Source organism: Martes martes (genome assembly GCF_963455335.1).
Source record: "Martes martes genome assembly, chromosome: X".
In the NCBI taxonomy this organism is placed as follows: Eukaryota; Metazoa; Chordata; class Mammalia; order Carnivora; family Mustelidae; genus Martes; species Martes martes.
Window position 1 is genome coordinate 57,709,962 of NC_137897.1, and position 23,659 is coordinate 57,733,620.

Consider the following 23,659-nt stretch of genomic DNA (forward strand, 5'->3'; position numbering starts at 1 on the left):
TAAGGACTGAATCCCAAAAAGCAGGACTTGGCCCCGCTTCTGCCTGTCTTCATCTCACTTTGGAGGGAACTGGCCAGAAACCCCTGGAAGAACTCCTGCCTCCAAAAGCACAAACTAGTGCTATGGGGACCAGATGGACAAAAGTAAGAAAGGTGAGACAGAAAGGCCTGGGAGCTCTGGGAGAGGGAGTGCTGAGTGAACAAGTCCCTGTGAAAGTGAAATGGCCCTTCATTTGAATGCAAATGCCATGTAAAAGCCTGAAGCCCCTTGACGTCAGCCTAGCCATTGGTGGCCCATCTATACTGGGCTACCAGTCACCTGGAAACCTAAGGGGTAGAAAACGCGGATGGAATGGTCTGAGAGGCACAGGAGGGCATGCAGCACAGCTACTGACTGAGGTATTGATTCTCTGCTGCTTCTCAAAGTCGGGCTGGGGTCTTACAAGAACTTCAGAATGGCCTAGGGAGCTCCTTCCTCGTACTCAAGCCACTATGTACAGAAGCTGCCTTTTGGAAAAAGAAGCAGTCATGTACCTGGGCACTGTTAGGAGCCCCGCAGGAGGAGAAACCGCCAGGATTGGCGGCACTGGGAGTGGTGGGAGTTCCCTGCCAGCTTCCAACTTCACAGCGGCCCCTGCCTATGCGCACTACATGGGGTATCCCCATATGCCCAACATGGATCCTCATGGGCCATTGCTGGGGGTCTGGGGTTCACCCTATAGTCCCCCTCGAGAAGACTGGAATGTGTACCCAAGGCCATCAAGTACAATGGGCACGGTGCCCATGAACGACCTTACCTCGAGCCCTTCCACTTTTGGCTCTCAGGAATACAGCAGTTTGGGCCCTGCCAGCGGGGGGAGCAGCAGTGGCAGCCTGGTAGCCCCAGCCAGCGAGTCACTGTTCCCCATAAACGCCAACGCTGTGGATGCCAGTTCTCCCAACAGAAGTCCCCACAGCCCTTATGCATGGATGCACAAGACAGTGCAGGTGACGGGTGAGTAATCGATCCCAATGCCTTCACACTTTTCCTTCCTTTGCTTGGCTTCTACTTCCATTGGCCTGTCTGCCCTTCTGCTTCTCAGGCCTCTCCAGGGACAGTTTAGCTGAGGACTACTGCGTGGCTGAGTGCCCAAGATCCCCTCTCATTAGTGACCTCCCTTGAGTGTGCCTCTGCTTAAAGCTGAAGAGTGCAGTGCTTGGAACCAAACTGACCCTAGGAGAGTTTTTCATCATTTTCTTTTTTTTTAAGATTTTATTTATTTATTTGACAGACAGAGATCACAAGTAGGCAGAGAGGCAGGCAGAGATAAAGGGGGAAACAGGCTCCCCGCTGAGCAGGAGCCTGATGCGGGGCTCAATCCCAGGACCCCAAGATCATGACCTGAGCTGAAGGCAGAGGCTTAACCCCCTGGGCCACCCAGGTGCCCCTTTCATTATTTTCTGATGTGTCAAGGGAACAAGCTGGTGGACAATGGACACACTGAGCCACAAGGATCAGGATCCAACCCTGTAGCTGCCCAGGTGGGAAAACAGATGCGCAGGAAAGGTCAATGGGTGAGTGAGGCAAGAGGATAGCCACCATCCCAGTGCAGTCACTGGTACTTGCCATTTCCATTTAAAACCCTTCCCCTTCTAGGAAGGTCTGCTCCCCTCAAATGCTAATGATACTCAACTTTGGTTTCATGGTACTTGGCTGGACCCTCCAGTTCAGCCACAAAAGCCCCAATGGCAAAATGGCCTTGTCATCCTGTCCTCTCAAGATAGCTGCATCTTCCTTCACTCAAGTTGGCAGAGACAAGTTAGACTCAAATCCATTGCCTTCTTTCAAAGTCCTTTCTGCCAACAGAAGTGTTGAGTCAGGTGAGAAGGCGGCAGCATACTGCTGGGACATAATAAGCTACTCAACTCTAACATCCCTGGGCCTGCCGAGTATCAGTCCCAGCACTAATAGATGGTTAAGGACTTCATAACTGTGCAGGAAGGCTTCTGGAGACATAGGATCTGGATGTAGGTCTGTAATGGAGTGCAGGAAGGCCCAGCAATTCTGGCCTAATGCTGACCCATGCTGGTACCAGCAAACAATGGGTTGTTGCTGGGAGCCCAGGCAGGGGAAATGGGCACTCTGCTTTAATCTTGGATGGGGGGAGGCGGAGAGATGTTTGTTTTCAGCTGCAGTTGTTCTTTTATCATATTTTATTATTCCAACCTATCACTCTCTGTCATTAGGGAAAATCAGTAAAATTTGACTCTATCATTTTTATCCCTCTGAAGAGGAAATGAATTTCAATAGCATTTGTCAATAATGATTATACTTTTGTTCACAGTTTCTGCACTTTTTCTCTCCTTCAAAAAGCAAAGGCAGGAGAATGGGAAGGGACCAACTTTTACCATTAAGAGGATGCTTAGCCAGAAGGATGCAGTTCGGTTGATTGGGACGTTACTAGGATAGCAATCCCAAATTAAGAGTAGAGCTTAAACACTTGGCTTTGAAGTATTTGGAAATAAATCTTCATTTTTAAAAATATGGGTGAGTCAGCTGGTAAAGTAGAATAAAAAAATAAAGTTAAGGTGGGCACTCCGGGGGCTGTTATTATATCTAATCTTAGGGTTGTAATTAACATCCATTTACTAAGCACTAAGATCAGCAAAAGACACAAAAGTCAAAAAGTATCTGCTCTCAGTCCAAGATTATGTTTTGAAACGCTTTAGAAAAGCTATTAGTATGTTTGGAAGAGAGAACAATGGAGGAGGGAAGGGCAAAATAAATTTTCTCGAGTCTTGAATTTTTATTTATGAGAGAAAACATGAGAGGTTTCTCTGCTTAAAAGCCTTCCATTTGCATTTGTTTTGATGAGTTTGGTCTCCCTCTTGGGTAATGCTGGTGCCAGGGGAAGTTTAGAAAGGGACTCCTTGGTTTGTGATATCTTCATCACAAACCTTTAAACCTGGCTGTACAATGCCACCTTCACAAGGTTTTCTCTCCAAATTCTATTGAAAAATTTAAAATTGAAATATTTTGGAATCCCTCTGACTCCTGGCAGCTTATCTTGTAGATGAGGCTTTATTAAAGTCCATCTTTATTTCATTTTAATGTCTTATAAGTTAAAATTATCTTTTTTGCTATATGCTTGTAGCCCGATTTGTAGCAGATTTAGTAGCAGTTCAAGAATATAATGAGAAGTATGGACATTCTCCCCAGAAAAATAGACAAAAGTGTACATACTTGCACCTACATGCATGTGCATGTACACACACATGCACACACACGTGCACGCACACACACACATCATTTTAAAAATAATTTTGGGAGATGCATAGATCCACTGAAGCCCTTCTATGGATCTCAGGTTATGAATTATATACAAAAATATTAAGCTGATCACCTCAGTGGACCACTCTGAGCCAAAATGCACACACTGGTATGCTTAGTACATAGTGTTAAACAAATATTTGTTAAATGAATGAATGAGTCAGATCCTCCTAAATTTTTTACTTCACTCTGTAGTGTTGTGGGACAACATTTGGCTTATGGCTGAGAAGATAATTAGATGAACTGCAAAATAGAAGTAACCCCTCTCTGATTAAGGTAGTCAAATAAGTCTTTCCATTACTGAAGATTATTTTAAATAACCTTAAGCCAAAGAAAGACAAATACACATATTAGGGAACAATCAGAAACATTTCAGAGTGAGTATCTTCACATTTGATTTTCTAAGGAAAGGGGACTGACAGAGTAAATGTCTGTCCCCTAGGTGATTTGATTAAAAAGAAAGATATTTTTATTTACACATTGTTCTCTAAGTGGCCTGTTCCAATACATATCTTATTTTATTTTTTAATTTTTTTAAAGATTTTATTCATTTATTTGACAGAGAGAGACAGCGAAAGAGGGAACACAAGCAGGGGGAGTGGCAGAGGGAGAAGCAGGCTTCCCACTGAGCAGGTAGCCAGATGCAGGCTTGATTCCCGGACTCTGGGATCATGACCTGAGCTGAAAGCAGACGCTTAACAAGTAAGCCACCCAGGCGCCCCTACACATCTCATTTTAAAGATTACATGAAGAGGAACCTGCAGGAGGGTTCTGTGAAAAGTTTAGTATCTTCATATTTTAAACATTGTCAGTGACTTACAGCTAGGAATTATTTTTTTCATTTTTTCTATTACCCAGAGTAGTAGTCTTGGATGAGTTTCGGCGAGGTAATTATCCAAGCAGAGCTGGAGAAAGGCTTTTTTGTTAGGAGTGGGGAAGTGGGGGAGAGAAGGAAATAACTGAGTAATTCTGATTAAGCCACTGGACAAAACACTGAGAAAGTTATACTTAAAAGGCTTTACCCAATTACTCTTAATCTCAGAACAAACAGGATTGGGGGGGGTAGGGAGAGGGTGGTGGGGTTTTGGACATTGAGGAGGGTATGTGCTATGGTGAGTGCTGTGAAGTGTGTAAACCTGGCGATTCACAGACCTGTTCCCCTAGGGCTAATAATATTTTATATGTTAATAAAAAAGGCTTTACTCAATTAATATAGTTCAGAAAATAAGTTGCTTAATAATTCTTGAAGATTATTATTGTGTTCCTTGGTTTTGACCATTTTGCTGGACAATGTTTTAAATAAATTTGGATGCAATTTTTAACTAAAACAGCAAAAGATTATCTTAAGATAGAAAGTCATTAAGATGGGGTCAATTGCATTGTATTTCCTATAGAAGGAAACTGGTTTTCATCCTCTTTGCTTTGGTTTGATATGAAAATATGGACATTATTCTTTAATAGAAGATGTCCAAATCCCAGTCAGTCCAATTTCATCATTCAAGGGGCAGAGGAAATGAGACAGAAGAAAGAAGAGAGTTCAGGAGGAGGGATATAGGAGGAATTCATTTCTCTTTGCAAAATGTGCAGTCAGTATTTCCCCTGAGCTACATCTTCTTATCTGTCAGATTCAGGCAACAGACTCTTTTTAACACTTCACATGGCTTTGATATGCAGCTGGCTCTTCCTCATCCCTCCTTTCTTCTGGGGTTATATTGCCAGAAAGGGTGAGGATTTTCATGGCAAATAAAGAAGCTTGGTCTTGACTTTATTGTCCTTAGAAGAAACTGCAAGAGGGGAATTTATGACCAATGGGGGTGGGAAAGGACAGCAACCTTCCAGAGTTCTTTCTTGAGGTCTGGTTATATTTACTGAATATCAAAGAGCAGAAAATACAGATATGTACAAGTTGAATTTTAACTTCTGCTTCAAGTTAGAATTTAAATACTCAGCTATCTTGGGATTAGAAAGGGTTTAAGGAGACATCTCTTAAAAAATATATATTGATCCCAAGATATGAGGTTCTGGAAATAAATGAAACCTCCAAGATGACTTCAAATATACATTCTGTCTCTGTAAATAACCAAATGCCAGACCCCTGGTTTCCTGGGTTTCTGTTTGGATTCAAAAAACCAGCTCAAATTTTGGGCCTTCCACGTAGGTTAACTGACTAGTGCTCATAATTTTCAATTTTCAGGGAGAAAAGTATAGTTTAGTTCATTAGTCCATGAGTTATTCCACCATTATTAAGTTTAATACTAAAACATATCTCTCATCCAGAATTTGTTTCTACATTCATGTCCTTTTTTTTTTTTTTCTTTCCTGGAGATGAAAGAGTGTCTGACATTTGTTTAGGGCTTGTAAATTTCAAACAAACTCGCTGGTGTTCCTGAATGTAAAGAGGGTTCAGGATGGGATCTGATGCTATGTAGCTCCTTTGTTAGGCCTGTTCTGCTTCTTAACACCCCAATGGGGTTTAGAGAACCACTTTAAAGAAACCTTTGTCCTACAGATCGCTCCCCAAAACCTCACATCAAAAACAACCAGGGAAGATCAGAAGCAGTTTGCCAAATGCCATAGAGAAAAGGAGAAAGATCCTGGAGGGAGTTAGAAAAATTGAAGAGAAAGGGAACCTTCCTAATCACCTTTGGAAAATTTGAAAGGGGGAATAAAACTCTGAGGAAGGGCATGAGAAATTAGTTAAATGCTGTAACACAAAGCAAATGTTTGTATATCCTTTCAAAGAATATGAGAATACTCATTTCATTCTGCTTAACACCTCCTCCTTCCCCCATTGATTAGCCACTTGGGAATAAAAGTTGATTTAAGACGCTCACACACACAAAATTTTTTCTAGTAGATAATAGGGGCTATCCTAGAACAGAATCTAAGTGACAATAAATGTCTTCTTTAAAATTATTATCCAAACAAAATTCTCTATAGCGTATATACATAACTAGAATGTATGCAGCTAATAATGTCAGGATCACAGAATAGTTTGCCATACTTGGGCCATTCTTATGCTTCCCAGCATCTTTAAATTGGGAATAACATTTAGCATACTGGACTGAGAGTCAGAGGTATATGTTTAGGTCCCAGCACTTCAGTTCACTAGCACAAAACCATTTACTTACCTACATTGAGCCTCAGGTTTCTTATTTCAAAATGGGATGAGACATATTCTGCAAAATTCAAAAGTGTAGGTGAGGGGTTCAATAAGAAATGGTAAAAATGAACTGCATAAAATATAAAGGAAATTGTATGTATACTATATGTTGCTTCCACTACCAATGTTCTTCCTATATGTGAGCAGGAAGGGAAGGGAATGAAAATCATGGATTAAGTGTTTGCTTTAAAAAAAAAATAAATAAAATGTGGGGCGCCTGGGTGGCTCAGTGGGTTAAAGCCTCTTCCTTAGGCTCAGGTCATGATCCCAGGGTCCTGGGATCGAGCCCTGCATTGGGCTCTCTGCTTGGCGGGGAGCCTCCTTCCCCCTTTCTTTCTGCCTGCCTCTCTGCCTGCTTGTGATCTCTGTCTGTCAAATAAATAAATAAATAAATAAATCTTTTTTTAAAAAATAAATAAATAAAATGCTTTGGTGTAAATAGGTCAATGGTGGTGTGATAGGTTTTATATATATATATACACACACACACACACGTGTATATATATATACACACATATATACGTGTGTGTGTATATATATATACACACACACGTGTGTATATATATATATATATACACACACACGTATATATGTGTGTATATATATATACACGTGTGTGTATATATATACACATATATATATGTGTGTATATATATACACGTGTGTATATATATATATACACACACACGTATATATATTATCTGTGGTATATATATACCACAGATAATAAAGAATTTAATGGAAAAGTGGATATATGACATATTTGGTTTAAAAATGTACTTGTTTCTTATTTCAAAGTAATAGATAAGGATGGGAAGTGTAGTTGTGATTCCTTCAACCCAAACAATCTCCAAAGAAGTAAAATGTGATTAAACATATTACTTTCTCCCCTAACAGGGAAAACCAGGACCAAAGAAAAGTATCGTGTGGTTTACACAGAACATCAAAAACTGGAGCTAGAGAAGGAATTCCACTGCAGTAGATATATCACCATTCAGAGAAAATCAGAATTGGCAGTCAACCTGGGCCTTTCTGAAAGACAGGTACACTGGAAGTCCAACCAACATGTCTTAAACAGTTATTTCAATAGGCTGAGGTTTTAGGGAAGTCTGTAAGCAAGAGTGGAAGCAAAATAAAAGACCAAGACACTATCCAAGCTCTCTTAAAGCCCACATGCATTCTACTGGACCTCCTAGTTTAGTCTCATTGGTCAGTGGTTTTGTTAAAAACTGAATGTGGTAGGCAATATGCAGATGGAGAAGCAAAGGGTTGGAACATAAGAGGTGAAGAATTAAAACTCCCATAAAGTTAATCAGTCAAGTCAAAACCTTGATTGACTCCCCAAGTAGTCACAACCAATGTATGAAGTGGAGATTTGGCAATCATGGCAATTATCTGGTTCACATCAGTCAAATAATAATAGTAACTGAACACCAATCCTGCTACCTGAACCAAGTTTTTCTATTATTCAGGGTAGGAAATTTAATTTTCAATGGTCTGTATAATTCTACGATATCTGCCTCAAATTTAGCATATAGTAGGTACTCAATGAAGCATGACAAGGATCAATGGTTTCCATCTACCTAAACTTTGACATTACAAAACTATCTGATATTTTTTCACTTACGTCTAGAAGTAATCCTGGAATCTTAGAATGCTGGAATTGGAAAGTCCATTAGTGTGCTACCTATCCCAAGCAGCTTGCATTTCATCCAGGTATGAAGGCACATTGGCATCACAGCAAGAGATAGAGTATTTTATCACCCTGTTCACCCAGTTCTATGTTTCATTAAACTTATTATTAGAAAGTTACTTTTAATGACAAATAGTAATCACCTTTGTTATTTAAATCCCTTCCCTTTTATCAACACACCTCAGCATCTGCCATTCTATCATTTATTTCTACCTGTGTAACAGAGGCAGTGGATGAGGTATAATGTAAAGAGCACTGCATTTAGAATCAGTAGCCCTGGATTTGATCTCAAAGTTTCATCTCATGCATGATACTTTCCTTCTTTCTGTCTCAGCTTTTTTTTTTTTTTTTAACCTGCTAAATAGGTATACTTCACAAGGTCACTGGGAGCCTCAGATGAAGTGATACATGTGATAGGGCTTTGTAAATGTTAAAATCTCCATACAATATCAGCAATAACTATGAAAACTGCATTTGGTATGATGCTCCATTAAATCTAAAGCATTTTTTATTTCAGGTGAAAATCTGGTTTCAGAATCGCAGAGCCAAGGAAAGAAAGATGATCAAAAAGAAAATCTCCCAGTTTGAGAACAATGGAGGGTCAGTACAAAGTGATTCTGGCTCCATCAGCCCTGGGGAACTACCTAACACTTTATTCAACACCTCATCTGCTGTTCGCAGATTTCAGCCTATTGAGATACAGCAGGTCATAGTCTCTGAATGAAAGAAAAGGCAAAGAGAAATGGAAAGTCCTCCACCTTTTAGCATTGTCTTCTTGGTCTCCAAGATATCAGCAGAGGAGTTAGGACAGGATGTAATATCTCATGAGGCAGTATTCAGAACAAGTGGATGTGCAGTGGTTGAAGATAATTGAGAGGTCACTTACTGTTAGAAATCATCCTCAGAAAACTCCTGTTGTGTGCTATGCTATATGGCAGTCACTTAGGAACTTGTTGGTAAGCTATATAATTAAATGCTACAATCACAGGCCTTTGCAACTCTACTCACAATTTCAGAAACTTACTTGTGAACAAATTGTAAAAAAAAAAAAAAAAACAGTTCAGGAAGGAAGCACATTTGTGTAGGTGTACTTGTGTTTGTTATTTGATGCTGGGTGTGTTGTTTTATGCTGTCTTGGTGTGGAGGAGATAAACAGAAATTAATCCATCTGTAGCTACCTTTGCAAGTGATTAATTCAAAAACTAACAGAATTTTCATAGCAAGACAAATGTTTAAAAATCAGCAGGAGATGATTCTGAATCCATTATCACTTATTAAAAATAATAAATAGAAAGAGTATTTTTTGTTCATCAATCAGTCATTTTCTGGCATCAATTACCTCATCTTAGAACTTCCAACCTATAGTGTCAATTTTAAATCTTGCCAAAATAATGAAGTCAGACTAGAACAAAACAGCTTGGTTGAGTCAATAAAAAGGCTGCTCTGCAACACACAGAACAAACTCTAATCCCCTTTCTGTCTTTTCACACTCTATTTAGTGTTATAGTTCAGTGGCAGTCAGAGTTAACATAAGCACAAGGACAGTGTGCTGGTCTATAGCCTCTCCTTGCTATCAGCATAAAACTGTTCAGTGTTACTTGCATTAAGTCATGTCAATGCAGTATGGCCCAAGGAGATGCAGTTTACAGGTTCCAAACACACAACTTGGGTTGCAATGAGTAGAGTTGCCTGAAGTTTTTGGTGTTGGTCCAGTATACTGTTTGCATGTCAAAGGCCAAAGCCTTTGTCCAGGCTGAAGCCTGGACTTTGAATCATTTTAAATTGAGATGGTTTAAAAGAAAGTTTTACTAAAGTAGGAAATAAAAACACAGCTTTACTTTCCCCTTCAAGATACATCTTCAAAATTCTTAAGAAATTAGAGTCTTGAGCATTACTACCTGTGTTTGTGTTAAGAATAAGAAATTTATCTCAGAAAGAGGGCTTATTTTCTCTGGCTGCTCCTGGGGATATGTCATGTAGTCTTGAAAAGATTAAAGAAAAAAAAAAACCCTTTCTATCTTGATCTAGGCTCTTGGAGTTATATTCTGCCTTTCCTTAAAACATTTTCACAAAACGTTTATGAGGAAGTTATTGATTGCCTCATTATGCTGATAGGGAAATGGAGATATAAGCAATCATTCATTTTCCAAACATATGCAGCAAGACAATCATGGATGCTGATGAGAACTCTGAGTTATATAAAAATGATCTTTTGCAGTCTCTAGTGATGGATTCAAACTCAAAGCCCCTTCCTATTCATTTGGTAACAGATTATGTCACTGAAGTTGCATACAGCTCTCTTAAGTGCCCACCAGCAGATAATTATGATCTAGAAATGCAGGCCTAACCCTTTGTTTTTCAGCTCACCTACCCTCCCTGTCAGTGAATTTGGGGCTTCTACCAATAATCTTAATATCTTACATGTGTGTAATATTTTATATTTTTCAATGTACTTTCACACTTCTATATTATCTGGTCTAATACCCTTATCCTTTATGAGATAGACAAGAGTTGTTACTTCCCACTTTGTAGTTTAAGAAACTAGAAACTAGAGGGGCTTAAGTATCTTTGGCTAACCAATTTTTTTTCCTTAGCCCAAGTCTAGATATTGGGGGAAGGTAATAAAGATAGATCAATTCAAGCTCTCTTTTTCTTCAAAAAGTTACCAACTTTTCAATAAATTAATGGCAAAATCTAGGATTAGAACACAAGTCTACTAAATTGAATGATTATTTATTTAGTGTCTACTCTGTGCCAGGCACTGTGCTAGGATTTCTTGACTCCCAGGCCAGCACACATTCTATTTCACCTCATTGCTCCCAATAACTATGGGATGAAATATATAGCATGCTAATTGGCAGTGGGCCATCTGGGGTGCTGAACAAAGAAAATTAGCATTAAAGTGAGTCCTTCACCCTGGGGCAAATAAAACATTATATGTTAATAAAAAATATGGGTGCTTCCAATCTACTGAGGAGAGAGGTAGAGATTTTAAGGATGAGGAAGCTAAGTTCTGAGTGTACATAGGTACTTAGCTTCCTCATCCCTAACATTGCTTCACCAAAAGAATATCTTTGGCTATAACTGTTGGATTTCTCTGGGGGTTGTTCTTTCCTGCTATAAACTTATGTTCAACAAAGAAGAAATATTTTTCTATTTTTATAGAATCTAATTTTCTAGAACCTGCTGATAGAACCACAATACAGAGTTTTTGTTCTTAATAGCATTTTGAAGCCACTTCCTCTAAGAAGACATGCCAGTTCTTTCTCTGAGACCTGAGAAAAATATACACATTATGCTTTTATGGCTATATTATAGTGGTGTGTGCTTGGAAGTATGTATGAAAAAGAAGGTTAAACACCAAAGCTCAAAAAGTTGTGTTTAAAGCAGGTTTCAATAGCCTGGGTGACTCAGTCAGTTAAGCATCTGCTTTCAGCTCGGGTCATGATCTCAGGGTCCTGGGATGGAGCCCCACATGGAGCCCCGCATGGGACTCCCTGCTTAGCGGGGAGTCTGCTTCTCCCTCTCCCTCTGACCCTTCCTCCCGCTTGTTCTCTCTCTCACACACACTCCCTCCCTCTCTCTCTCTCAAATAAATAAATAAGTAAATAAAATCTTTAAAGTAGGTTTCAATAAGGAAATTATTTTTCTGATGTTGGAAGAAGCAGGAATAAAAACTTGCCAAATGACTGTGTTCAGCTAGGGTAGTGGGATTATGCAGATTTTCATAACTTTTCAAATTCATACTTTTTTATATAAGAAAAATAAAGTTTCCTTAAGAAACATGTTTTCACACCAAATCTTCAAGAAATTTTTTTAAATTTTACTTATTCATTTGAGAGAGAATTAGAGAAAGAGAGCATGAGAGGGGAGAGGATCAGAGGGAGAAGCAGACACCCCCCCCCTGCTGAGCAGGGGTCCCAACATGGGACTCGATCTTGGGATCCAGGATCATGACCTGAGCTGAAGGCAGTCGCCCAACCTACTGAGCCACCCAGGAGCCCCTTCAAGTAGTTTTTTATCCTCAAGTAATTTGAGACTTAGAATTCTTCTTCCACTTGATAGAAATGTTTCAATCTCCCAGTTCCTTCTTTAAGGCCCTTGATTAGTCTGGGGGCTACTTGCGTACAACTGCAAAAAAAGATCTTTGGGAGGGTCTGGCTTCTTTTCAAAGGAGGATTTGGCTCAGATCCATAAAGTATGGCTGTTTTTCTGGGTTGAAACCAAGTCAAGAAGGGCAGGAGCAGCCAGCAAGGGAGGAGGGTGGTGGAAAGGAGGGATATATTACAACAGGTTATAAGGAATATTTGGGGGGTGTTGGATATGTTTCTTAAGTATGGTGACGGTTTCATGAGTGTCATTTGTCAAAAATCAACTTTCATACTTTAAACACATGCAGTTTCCTGTATGTTGATTATGCCTTAAAGTTGCAAACAAAACAGCAAAGTGGTTGCAACTCTGATAACAATACAGAAGAGAGGAATTCACTAGAGGATTTAGTCTTTGGAGATAGTCACTTTAGATAACTTAGGTTTACCCTTCCAGATGGGGATCACTTTCTTTTTTTTTTTTTAAGATTTTATTTATTTATTTGACAGAGAGAGATCACAAGTAGGCAGAGAGGCAGGCAGAGAGAGAGGAGGAAGCAGGCTCCCTGCTGAGCAAAAAGCCTGATGCAGGGCTCCATCCCAGGACCCTGGGATTATGACCCTAGCCGAAGGCAGAGGCTTTAACCCACTGAGCCACCCAAGCGCCCCGGATCACTTTCTTTTATATTAATGTTGGAATATGTTACTGAGAGACACCAACAATTGATAATCAATGGGTCTTTCATACCATGCAGATAGGTTTGGAGGGTAGAGGGAGAGCAGAGTATGGGAGCATTGAATCTTCAAGTACGAGCATCAGTGCAAAGCAAAGAAGTGCCCTACTGTGTGTTTTCAGGATCCATATTGTAAGTTAATAGTAAAAGTAGCTGTTCTCATGGTATGGAAAAAAAAACACTAAATTGGAAAGTGAGACCTGAAATTCTAGTTTAACTACTTCTGCAACTAAATGGCTGTGTAATTTTTGGTTAAATCACTTCATTAATAAGGACTCTGCCATTTCATTTGTACAGTCTAGGTACTTGACTTGTCTTTAAGTGGCTGTTCTAGCTTTAACTTCTACATGTCATCCTGCAAAAAAAACCCAAATGCTTTTTCTCTTTCCCACTACTCAGGCAAAACAGCGCATGCGCGCGCACTCTCTCTCTCTCTCTCTCTCTCTTTCTCTCTCTCTCTCTCTCTCTCTCTCTCGGTTTCTCAGAGATTAAAGTACCAGTAATGTGATATTCAGTCCTTTGGTCTCATTTTTTTAAAGATCTTATTTATTTAACAGAGAAAAACACAGCAAGAGAGGGAACACAAGCAGAGGGAATGGAAAAAGGAGAAGCAGGCTTCCCTCCAAGCAGGAATCCTGATGAGGGGCTTAATTCCAGGACCCCGAGATCATGACCCAAGCTGAAGGCAGACACTTAACAACTGAGCCACTGAGGCGCCCCAGTCCTTTGGTCTCAAAAAACTCCTGTCTTCCAGAGTTTATTTACTATGTAGACTTACCTTTTCAGAGTCCCCATTTCTCCACCTATACAGTGTGGATCTTGAGCTTACTTTAATAGCCAGTCTCTGAGATTCTAGAGCTGCGAATCTTCAATTAAAATTTAAAGGTCGCTGAAAGGGAAAGCACTTAACCTGCTATAATTTATCTAAACCTTTTCTAACCAGAAAAACCTTGGAAAGGCCAGATCAAAATGGATCACTTGGAAATGCTCCCTAAAAACAGGAATAAATCCCCTAAGACAGGCAAAAAATGCCACAAAATAATAAACACAAATTACTTGGACTTTATAAGTTTCTCTTTAGTTGTACTTGTGCACACACTTCTGATTTGCCCCTATGGATAAAGGAAAAATCAAGGCAAATGCTTTCTAGGGAAAAGGGACAAAATTCTCCCTTCTTCTTCTACCATAACCTCTCTTGGTTCTCTAGTCTGATGAAACAAAACTGGAAGTTTCAAGCCTGGAACAGGTTGAACGGTGGGCCCCCAAAAGATATGCCCACTTCTTAATCCTTAGAACTTCTAAATAATAAAACCTTATATGGCAGAAGAGTGAATATTCTCTTACGTGACAAAAGATGCCATTAGATTAAGGAACTTCAGAGAAGGATCCTACCCCAGATTATCTATGTAGATCTTAAATGTAATTATTTTTCCTTGTAAGATACAGACAGAGGGAGATTTCAAACATGCTTTAGTCTATTGGGGCTGTTATGAAAAACACCACAGACTGGGAGCTTTTTTAAAAATTTTTATTTATTTGACGGAGAGAGAGCACAAGTAGGCAGAGAGACAGGCAGAGAGAGGGGGAAGCAGGCTCCCTGCTGAGCAGAGAGAGCCTGATGCGGGGCTCGATCCCAGGACCCTGAGATCATGACCTGGGCTGAAGGCAGAGGCTTAACTCACTGAGCCACCCATGTGCCCCCAGACTGGGAACTTATTAACAACAAAAATTTAGGTTATATCTCCTCAAGCAAGGGAAACAAAAGCAAAAATAAACAATTGGGACTACAGCAAACTAAAAAAAATTTACACAGTGAAGGAAACCATTAATCAAACAAAAAGACAACCTACTAAATGGGAGAAAATGCTTGCAAATGATACATCTGATAAGGGGTTAATATCTAAAATATATTTTCAAAAAACTTATAAAACTCAACACTAAAAAACCAATCCATTTAAAAAATTGGCAGAATACTTGAATTGACACTTTTCCAAAGAAGACATACAGATGAACAACAGATACATGAAAAGATGCTCACATCACTAATCATCAGAGAAATGGAAATCAAAACCACCATTGGATATCACCTCACAGAAGTCAGAATTACTAGTATCAAAAAGACAAGAAATAACAAGTGTTGGTGAGGAAATAACAAGGGAACTCTCATACACTGTTGGTGGGATTGTAAATTGGTGCAGCCATTGGGGAAAACAGTATGGAGGTTCCTCAAGAAAAGTAAAAAAGAAGCACTACACAATCCACTAATTCCATCTTCAGGTATTTACCCAAAGAAAACAAAAACACTAATTCAAAAAGATATATTCACCTTAATGTTTATTGCAGCATTGTTTCCAATAGCCAAGATATGGAAGCAACCCAAATGTCCATCAATAGATGAATGGATAAAGAAGATCTGGTATAAAAAATAAAATAAAAAAGAAGATCTGGCATATATCTCAATGGAATATTACTGACATAAAAAAAGAATAAAATCTTGCCATTCATGATAACATGGATGGACCTAGAAGGTATTCTGCTAAGTGAAATAAGTCAGAGAAAGACAAATACCATAGGATTTTACTTATATGTGGAATCTAAAAGACAAAAGAAAAAATAACAACAACTAAGATAACAAAAAGAAACAGACTTACAAATAGAAAGAACAAATTAATGATTTCCAGAAGGGAAGGGGTCAGGGGATAGGTGAAATATATGCAGGGGATTAAGAGATATACACTTCCAGTTATACAATAACTAATTCATGAGGATGAAAAGTAGAGCATAGAGAATATAGTCAATAATATTATAATAACTTAATATGATGACAGATGTTAACTACACTTCCAACAGGGAACATTTTACAACTGTAAAATTACTAGGTAGAATTCCTGAAATTAATATATGCCAAATATGTTTCAGTTAAAAAATTTAAAAATAATAACAGAAATTTATTTCTCACAGTTCTAGAGGCTGAAAATCCAAGATCAGGGTGCCAGCATGGTTGGGTTCTGGTGAAGGTGCTCTTCTGTGTTGCAGACTGTCTGCTTCTTGCTGTGTCTTCACATGATGGAAGGGGCAAGAGAACTTTATAAAAATATTACAAGGGAACTAATTCAATTTATGAAGGCTCTGCCCTTATTACCTAATCACCTTCCAAAGGCTCCAATTCCTAAAACCATCACATTTAGCATTAGATATTAATTGGGACAGGACACAATCATTAAGACCTACAGCAAAACATAAGAGAAGGAGGTCATGTATCCATGCAGCAATGTGGCCAAAAGTCAAGGAACATGAGGACAATCCAGAAGCTGTTAGAAGCAAGTAACAGATTCTCCCCTAGAGTATCTAAAGGAGGAGGACTATTGTTGACACTTTGATTTTGTACTACTGGCTTCTAGAATTGTGAGTATATAAATCTCTGTTGTTTTAAGATACCAAGTTTGTGGGGGCACTTGGGTGGCTCAGTTGGTTAAGCATCTGCCTTCAGCTCAGGTCATGACCTCAGGGTCTTGGTATCAAGCCCCATATCAGGCTCCCTGCTTGGCGGGCAGTCTGCTTTTCCCTCTCCTTCTGCCAACCCAGCTTCCCCCTCCCCCACTCATACTCTCTTTCACACACACTCTCTCTCTCAAATAAATAAATAAAATCTTAAAAAAGAAAAGAAAAGATACCAAGTTTGTGGTAATTTCTTAGAGCAACCAGAGGAAATCACTTCAGAACTTTTCCAAGAGTCCTCCTAACCAAGGCTAAATCAGTCATCACCACCCTCCATCATTTTCACATAATGTGTGTATGTTTCCATTGTATTGAGATATAACTGATATACAAAAAGCTGCACATATATAATATATGTGATTTGACAAATTTGAACATCACCATAAAGTAATAGACATACCCACCACCTCCAAACCTTTCCTTGTGTTCCTTGGTTTTGTTTATTTTTTCATTTAATTTCAATTAACCAACATATAGTACACCACTAGTTCCAGATGTAATGTTCAACAATCCATCAGTTGTGTCTAACACCCAGTGCTCATCACATCACATACCCTCCTTAATGCCCATCACCCAATTACCCCATTGCCCCACCCGCCTCCCCTACAGCAACCCTCAGTTTGCTTTCTATAGTTAATAGTCTCTCATGGTGGGGCACCTGGGTGGCTCAGTCAGTTAAGCATCTGCCTTTGGCTCAGGTCATGATCCCAGAGTCCTGGAATTGAGCCCCACAGCAGACTCTCCACTCAGCAGGGAGCCTGCTTCTCCCTCTCCCTCTGCCTGTCGCTCCCCCAGCTTGTGCTCCCTCTGTGTCAAGTAAATAATAAAATATTTTTAAAATAAAAATTAAAAAATAAAAAGTATGGTATTTAAAAAAGAATGTCTCGTGGTTTTTCTTCCTCTCCGATGACTTTCCACTGTTTTCCCTCCATTCCCCTTCAAATTCTCTGCACTGTTTCTTATAGTTCATAGATGAATGAAAACATAATAATTGTCTTTCTCTGGTTGACTTATTTTGCTCACCATAATACCCACCAGTTTCCATCCACATCAATGTAATGGTAAGTATTCATCCTTTCTGATGGCAGGGCCGTATTTCAGTGTGTGTGTGTGTGTGTGTGTGTGTGTGTGTGTGTGTGTGTGTGTCTGTGCACGTGCATGCGCGTGTGTGTTATAGATAGATGATAGATAGATAGATGATAGATCACATCTTACCACATCTTCTTTATCCATTCATCCGTCGATAGATGCCTGGGCTTTTTCCATATTTTGGCTATTGTGGACATTGCTACTATAAACACTGGGGTGCACATGCCCCTTCAAATCACTCTGTATCCTTTAAATAGATTCTAGTAGTGCACATTCTGGGTTATAGGGTAGCTCTATTTTTAACTTTTTGAGGAACCTCCATACTGTTTTCCAGAGTGGTTATAACAGCTCACATTTCCACGAACAGTGTAAGAGAGTTCCCCTTTCTCTGCATCCTTGCCAACATCTGTTGTTTCCTGACTTGTTAATTTTATCCATTCTGACTGGTGTGAAGTCATATCTCATTGTTGTTTTGATTTGTATTTCCCTGATCCTGAGTGATGTTGAACATCTTTTCATGTGCCTGTTAGCCATTTGTATGTCTTCCTTGTAGAAATGTCTGTTCATGTCTTCTGACCATTTCTTAACTGGATTATATGGTTTTTTTGGTGGTGGAGTTTGATAAGTTCTTTATAGATTCTAGATACTAGCCTTTATCTGCTAAGACATTTACAAATATCTTCTCCCTTTCTGTCGGTTGTCTTTTTTAGTTTTGTTGACTATTTCCTTTGCTGTGCAAAGCTTTTTATTTTGATGAGGTCCTAAAAGTTCATCTTTGCTTTTGTTTCCCTTGCCTTTGGAGATGTGTCTAGCAAGAAATTGCTGCAGCCAAGGTCAAAGTGATTTCTGCCTCTGTTCTCCTCTAGGATTTTGATGGATTCCACTCTCACATTTAGGTCTTTCATTCACTTTGAGTTTATTTTTAAGTAAGATGTAAGAAAGTGGTCCAGTTTTATTCTTCTACATGTGGCTGTCCAATTTTCCCAGCACCATTTGTTGAAGACACTGTCTTTTTTCCATTGGATATTCTTTCTTGCTTTGTCGAAGATTAGTTAACCATAGGGTTGAGGGTCCATTTTTGGGTTCTCTATCCTGTTCCATTGATCTATGTGTCTGTTTTTGTGCCAGTACCATACTGTCTTGATGATTACAGCTTTGTAATACAGCTTGAAGTCTGGTTGTTTATTTTTTAAGATGTAAATTTTTAGAGCAGTTTTCATTTCACAGTAAAATTGAGGAAAGGTAGAGATTTCTATATATCTCTGGCACCACAGATGCTTAGCTTTCCCCATTATCCATATCACCCCTGCAAAAATGATATGTTTGTTACAGCTGATGACCTACAACCACATATCTCCTAAGTACAGAGTTTATCTTAGGGTTCACTCTTGGTATTGTACATTCTATGGATCTGATAAATTTATAACCACATGTATCCACAATTATGGTATTATATAGGGTATAATATATAGAGCATTTTCACTGCCCTAAAGTCATCTGTGATTAAGCTTTCATTTTTTTAAAAGATTTTATTTATTTATCTGACAGAGAGAGACACAGTGATAGAAGGAACACAAGCAGGGGGAGTGGGAGAGAGAGAAGCAGGCTTCCCACTGAGCAGGGAGCCAGATGCAGGGTTTGATCCCAGGACTCTGGGTTCATGACCTGAGCTGAAAGCAGAGGCTTAACAGCTGAGCAACCCACGTGCCCCATGGGATTCAGTTTTTCATCCCTCTTTCCTCCCTTACCCCTGGTGACCACTAATGTTTTTATTGTTTCCATAATTTTGCCTTTTCAAGAATGTCATGTAGTTGGAATTATAGAGTATATGGCCTTTTTAGATTTCCTTCTTTCACTTACATATGCATTTAGAATTCCTTCCTGTCTTTCCATGGCTTGATAGCTTATTTTGTTTAGTGCTGAATAATATTCCATTTGCCGGATGAAACATTTTATATACCATTTACCTACTGAAGGATATTTTGGTTGCTTTCAAACTTTGGTAATTACAAATAAAGGTCTTATAAACATGCATGTGAAGGGTTTTTTGTGTGTGTGTGGACATAAATTTTCAGCTCCTTTGAGCAAATACCAAAGAGCTTGATTGTTGGATCATATGGCAAGTATGTGTTTTGTTTTGTAAGAAACTGCCAAACTGTCTTCCAATGTGGCTACGGCATTTTGGTACCATTTTGCATTCCCACCAGCAGTGTTGTTCCACATTCTCACCAGCATTTGGTGTTAACAGTTTGTTGGATTTTGGCCATTCTAATGGTGTACAATGGTACACCTAAACAATGGTATCTCATTGTTTTAATTGTGTTTCCTTAATTATATATGATGTGGGACATCTTTTCCTATGCTTATTCGCTATCCATATATCTTCTTTGGTATATCTTCTGTTCACGTGGTCAGCTCATTTTTTCAGTCAGGTTGTTTTGTTTCTTATTGCTGAGTTTCAAAAAGTTTCAAGTTTCTTTGAATATTTTGGATAACAATTTTTTACAAGATGTGTCTTCTGCAAATATTTTCTCTTGGTATATGGGTTGTTTTCTCATTTTTCTCATTTTAAAATCTTAAAATAAATAAATAAATAAATAAATATATATATATATATATATATATATATATATATAAAGATCCATCTGGGCCTGGGTGTTTTTGTTTTTTCTTGTTTTTGTTTTTGTTTTGGTTTGGGGTTTTTTGTGTTTTGTTTTTTGTTGTTGTTGTTTTGCTTTTTGACTGTATTAAGAATTTTTAATTATGTTATTTTAGTCACCATACAGTACATCATTAGTTTTTGATGTAGTGTTCCAAGATTCATTGTTTATGTATAACACCCTGTGCTCCATGCTATATGTGCCCTCCTTATTGTTGATTCAAATTCTTTACTAGATGTATGCCCATTTACATTGCCTATATTTTTTAAAGTTGCGGCACATTGTGTCTTCCAAGGAACTGGTCCGTTTATTATAGGTTGTCAAATTTGCAGGCAATGAGTTGTTCATATTTCTTTTTTTGTCCTTTTAATTTTCATGTGACCTGCAGTTATGTCCCTCTTTCATTTTTTATATTAGTAATTTGTGTCCTAATCTATTTAGCTCTTAATTAGCCTGGGTAGAGTTTTATCCTTTTTTTTTTCCTTTTCTTTTTGGTCATTTCAAAGAACCAGCTTTTGGGTTCATTGATCTTTCTCTATTGATTTTATGTTTCAAATTTCATTTATTCTTGCTCTAATTCTCATTATTTCTGCTATTCTTCAAATATAACTGCTCTTCTTTTCCTACTTCCCTAGGGTAGAAACTTAGATTGATTTTAGGTCTTTATTGTTTCCTAATATACACATCTAATACTATAAATTTCCCTCTAAGCACTGCTTTTATTGCATCACTCAAATTTTGGTAAGTTGCAGTTTTGTTTTCAATTAATTCAAAACATTTTCTAATTTCTCTTGAGATTTCTTCTTTGAACTATGTGTTATTTAGGAGTGTGTTTAATCTTCACATATTTGGGGATGTTCCAGTTATCTTTCTGTTATTGATATCAAATTTAATTCCACTATGGTCTGACAACAAGCATTGCATGTTTTTTGTTCTTTTAAATTTGTTCAGATGTGCTTTTATAGACCAGAATGGGTCTATATTGGTGAATGTTCCATGTGAGCTGGAGAAGAATATGTATACTGTTTTTTTTGAAGTAGCCTATAGATATCCATTATAACCAAGTGATTGATGGTATTTTTTAGTTCAGCTACATCCTTTCTGTTTTTCTACCTCCCGTATCTGTCAATTTCTGATAAAGAAGTGTTGAAGTCTCCAATTATGATAGTGGATTCATTTATTTCTCTTTGCAATTCTATCAGTTTTTTCCTCACATAATTTCATGCTCTCTTGTTAGGCTCATACACATTAAAAATTGGTATTCCTTCTTATTGATCCCTTTTATCATGGTATAGTGCTCTTCTTTTTTTATATATATAATGCCTTTCTTTATCCTTGATAACTTTCCTTGCTTTGTAGTGCTCGCCTGAAATTAAGGTAGCTATTCCTGCTTTATTTTGATTAGTGTTAGCATGGTATGCTTCTCTCCATTTATTTACTTTAAATCTGTATGTCTTTATATTTAGAGTGGGTTTCTTGTGGACAACATATAGCTGGGTCTTGTCTTTGATCCACTCTGACAATCTCTGCTTTTTAGCTAGTGCATTTAGGCCATGGACATTCAAAGTGATCACTGATATAGTTGGATTAACATTTACTGTATTTGTTACTGTTTTCTATTTGTCATTCTTGTTGTTTGTTACTATTTTTCTCTTCCACTCTTTTTCTGCCTTTTGTGGTTTGAGTATTTTATACGATTCCATTTCTCTCCTTTCGTAGATTATTGGTTATACTTTTTTTTATTATCTTTTTCAGTGGTTGCCCTAGAGTTTGCAACATACATTTAGAACTAATCCAAGTCCAGTTTCAAATAACACTATACCACTTCACAAGTTATATGAGCGCCTTATAATGACAAAATAATTCTAATTTCTCTCTCCTGTCCCTGTTTCATTCATTCATTCATTTATCTATCTATTTATTATTTATTTATATATTTCTATCATTTATTTCATTTATATATAGGTAGACATATATAATTAGGCATATGTAATTGAATATACTGTTATCATTTTAAGCAAAATGTAATCTGTTATATAAATTCAGAATAAGAAATAAAATTCTTTCTTGGGGCTCTTTCTTTTTGTAGATTTGATTTTCTAATCTATATTATTTTCCTTTTCTCTAAAGAGTGTCTTTTAACATTGTGTGTAAGACAGGTCTACTGGCAACAAATTCCTTCAATTGTTGTTTGTGTGAGAAAGTCTTTATTTCTCTTTCCTTTTGACAGATAATTTTGCGGGATACAAATATCTAGGTCCCTGGTTTTTCCTATCAACACTTTAAATATTCCACCTCATTCTCTTCTCATTTACAAGGTTTCTGAGAAGTCAGGTGTAATTCTTATCTTTCTTCTTCTTGGGTTTTGGTGCTTTTTCTTCTGGCTTCTTTCAAGATTTTTTTTTATTTTTGACTTTCTATTATTTGAAAATGTGTCTAGGTATAGTTTTTTTGTTTGTTTTTGTTTTGTTTTGTTTTTTTAGCTTTTGTCCTAGCTGGTGTTCTCTGAATTTCCTAGATCTGTGCTTTGGTGTCTGACATTAATTTTGGGAAATTCTCACTCATTATTGTATCACATATCTTCTGTTCCTATCTCTCTTTCTTCTCCTTCTGGCATAAATTACACCTTTTTGTAGTCGTCTCACAGTACTTGGATATTCTGTTCTATTTTTCAACCTTTGTCCTCTTGGCCTTTTGGTTTTTAAGGAGTCTTTTGATACATTATTTACCTCAGAGATTCTTTGTTCAATTGTGTCCAATCTACTAGTAAGCCCATCAAAGAGGCACTCTTCATTTGTTAGTATCTTTGATCTCTCACATTTCTTTTGATGCTTTTGGTACCAATTTTTCTCCTAACACTAGCAGTGTCCTTGAATACTGTCTATCCATGAAAGCCCCTAGTATATTAGTCATTATTACTTTAAATTCCCACACTTATAATTTCAACATTTTTGTCATTTCTGGTCCTGACATTTGCTCTGTCACTTCAAATTGTGGTTTTTCCTTTTAGTATGTCTTGTAATTTTTTCCTGATACACATAATGTAATGGATGAAGAGAACTGCTATAAGTAGGTCTTTAGCAATGTGCTGGTAAGGTGTAAGGATAGGGAGAGCACTCTACAGGCCTATGACTAGGCCCATGACTGACCATAAACTTCACAATTTTCTTCTCCACCTTCAGATGGGGCAAAATCAGTAGGGTGGGCTGGAGTTGGGTATTTTTCTTCTCCGAGCTCAGTTAGGCTCTGATAATACCCCAGCAGGTTAAGCTCTGGTTTCCTTTCCCCTGAGGACAAGAGCTGTTAAGAACAGTGTTCTTGTGCATTCCAACGTGGTTCCTTTCCTGATCTACAAGAAGCAGGAAGGGATTTCTCTCCAAAATTTGCTGTGGGAAACTGGGGAAGTCCCTAGAAGTAAATCTCAC

General features: G+C 38.1%; 1 protein-coding gene across 1 annotated transcript; it reads left to right on the forward strand.

Annotated features, from left to right (window-relative positions):
- Positions 1–491: 491 nt before the first annotated feature.
- Positions 492–8,889, forward strand: CDX4 (caudal type homeobox 4; the record flags this gene model as incomplete). Its single annotated transcript, XM_080795440.1, has 3 exons — positions 492–993; positions 7,370–7,515; positions 8,683–8,889. 3 exons carry the CDS (start codon positions 492–494, stop codon positions 8,887–8,889), a joined length of 855 nt encoding a protein of 284 aa, XP_080651566.1.
- Positions 8,890–23,659: the final 14,770 nt, after the last annotated feature.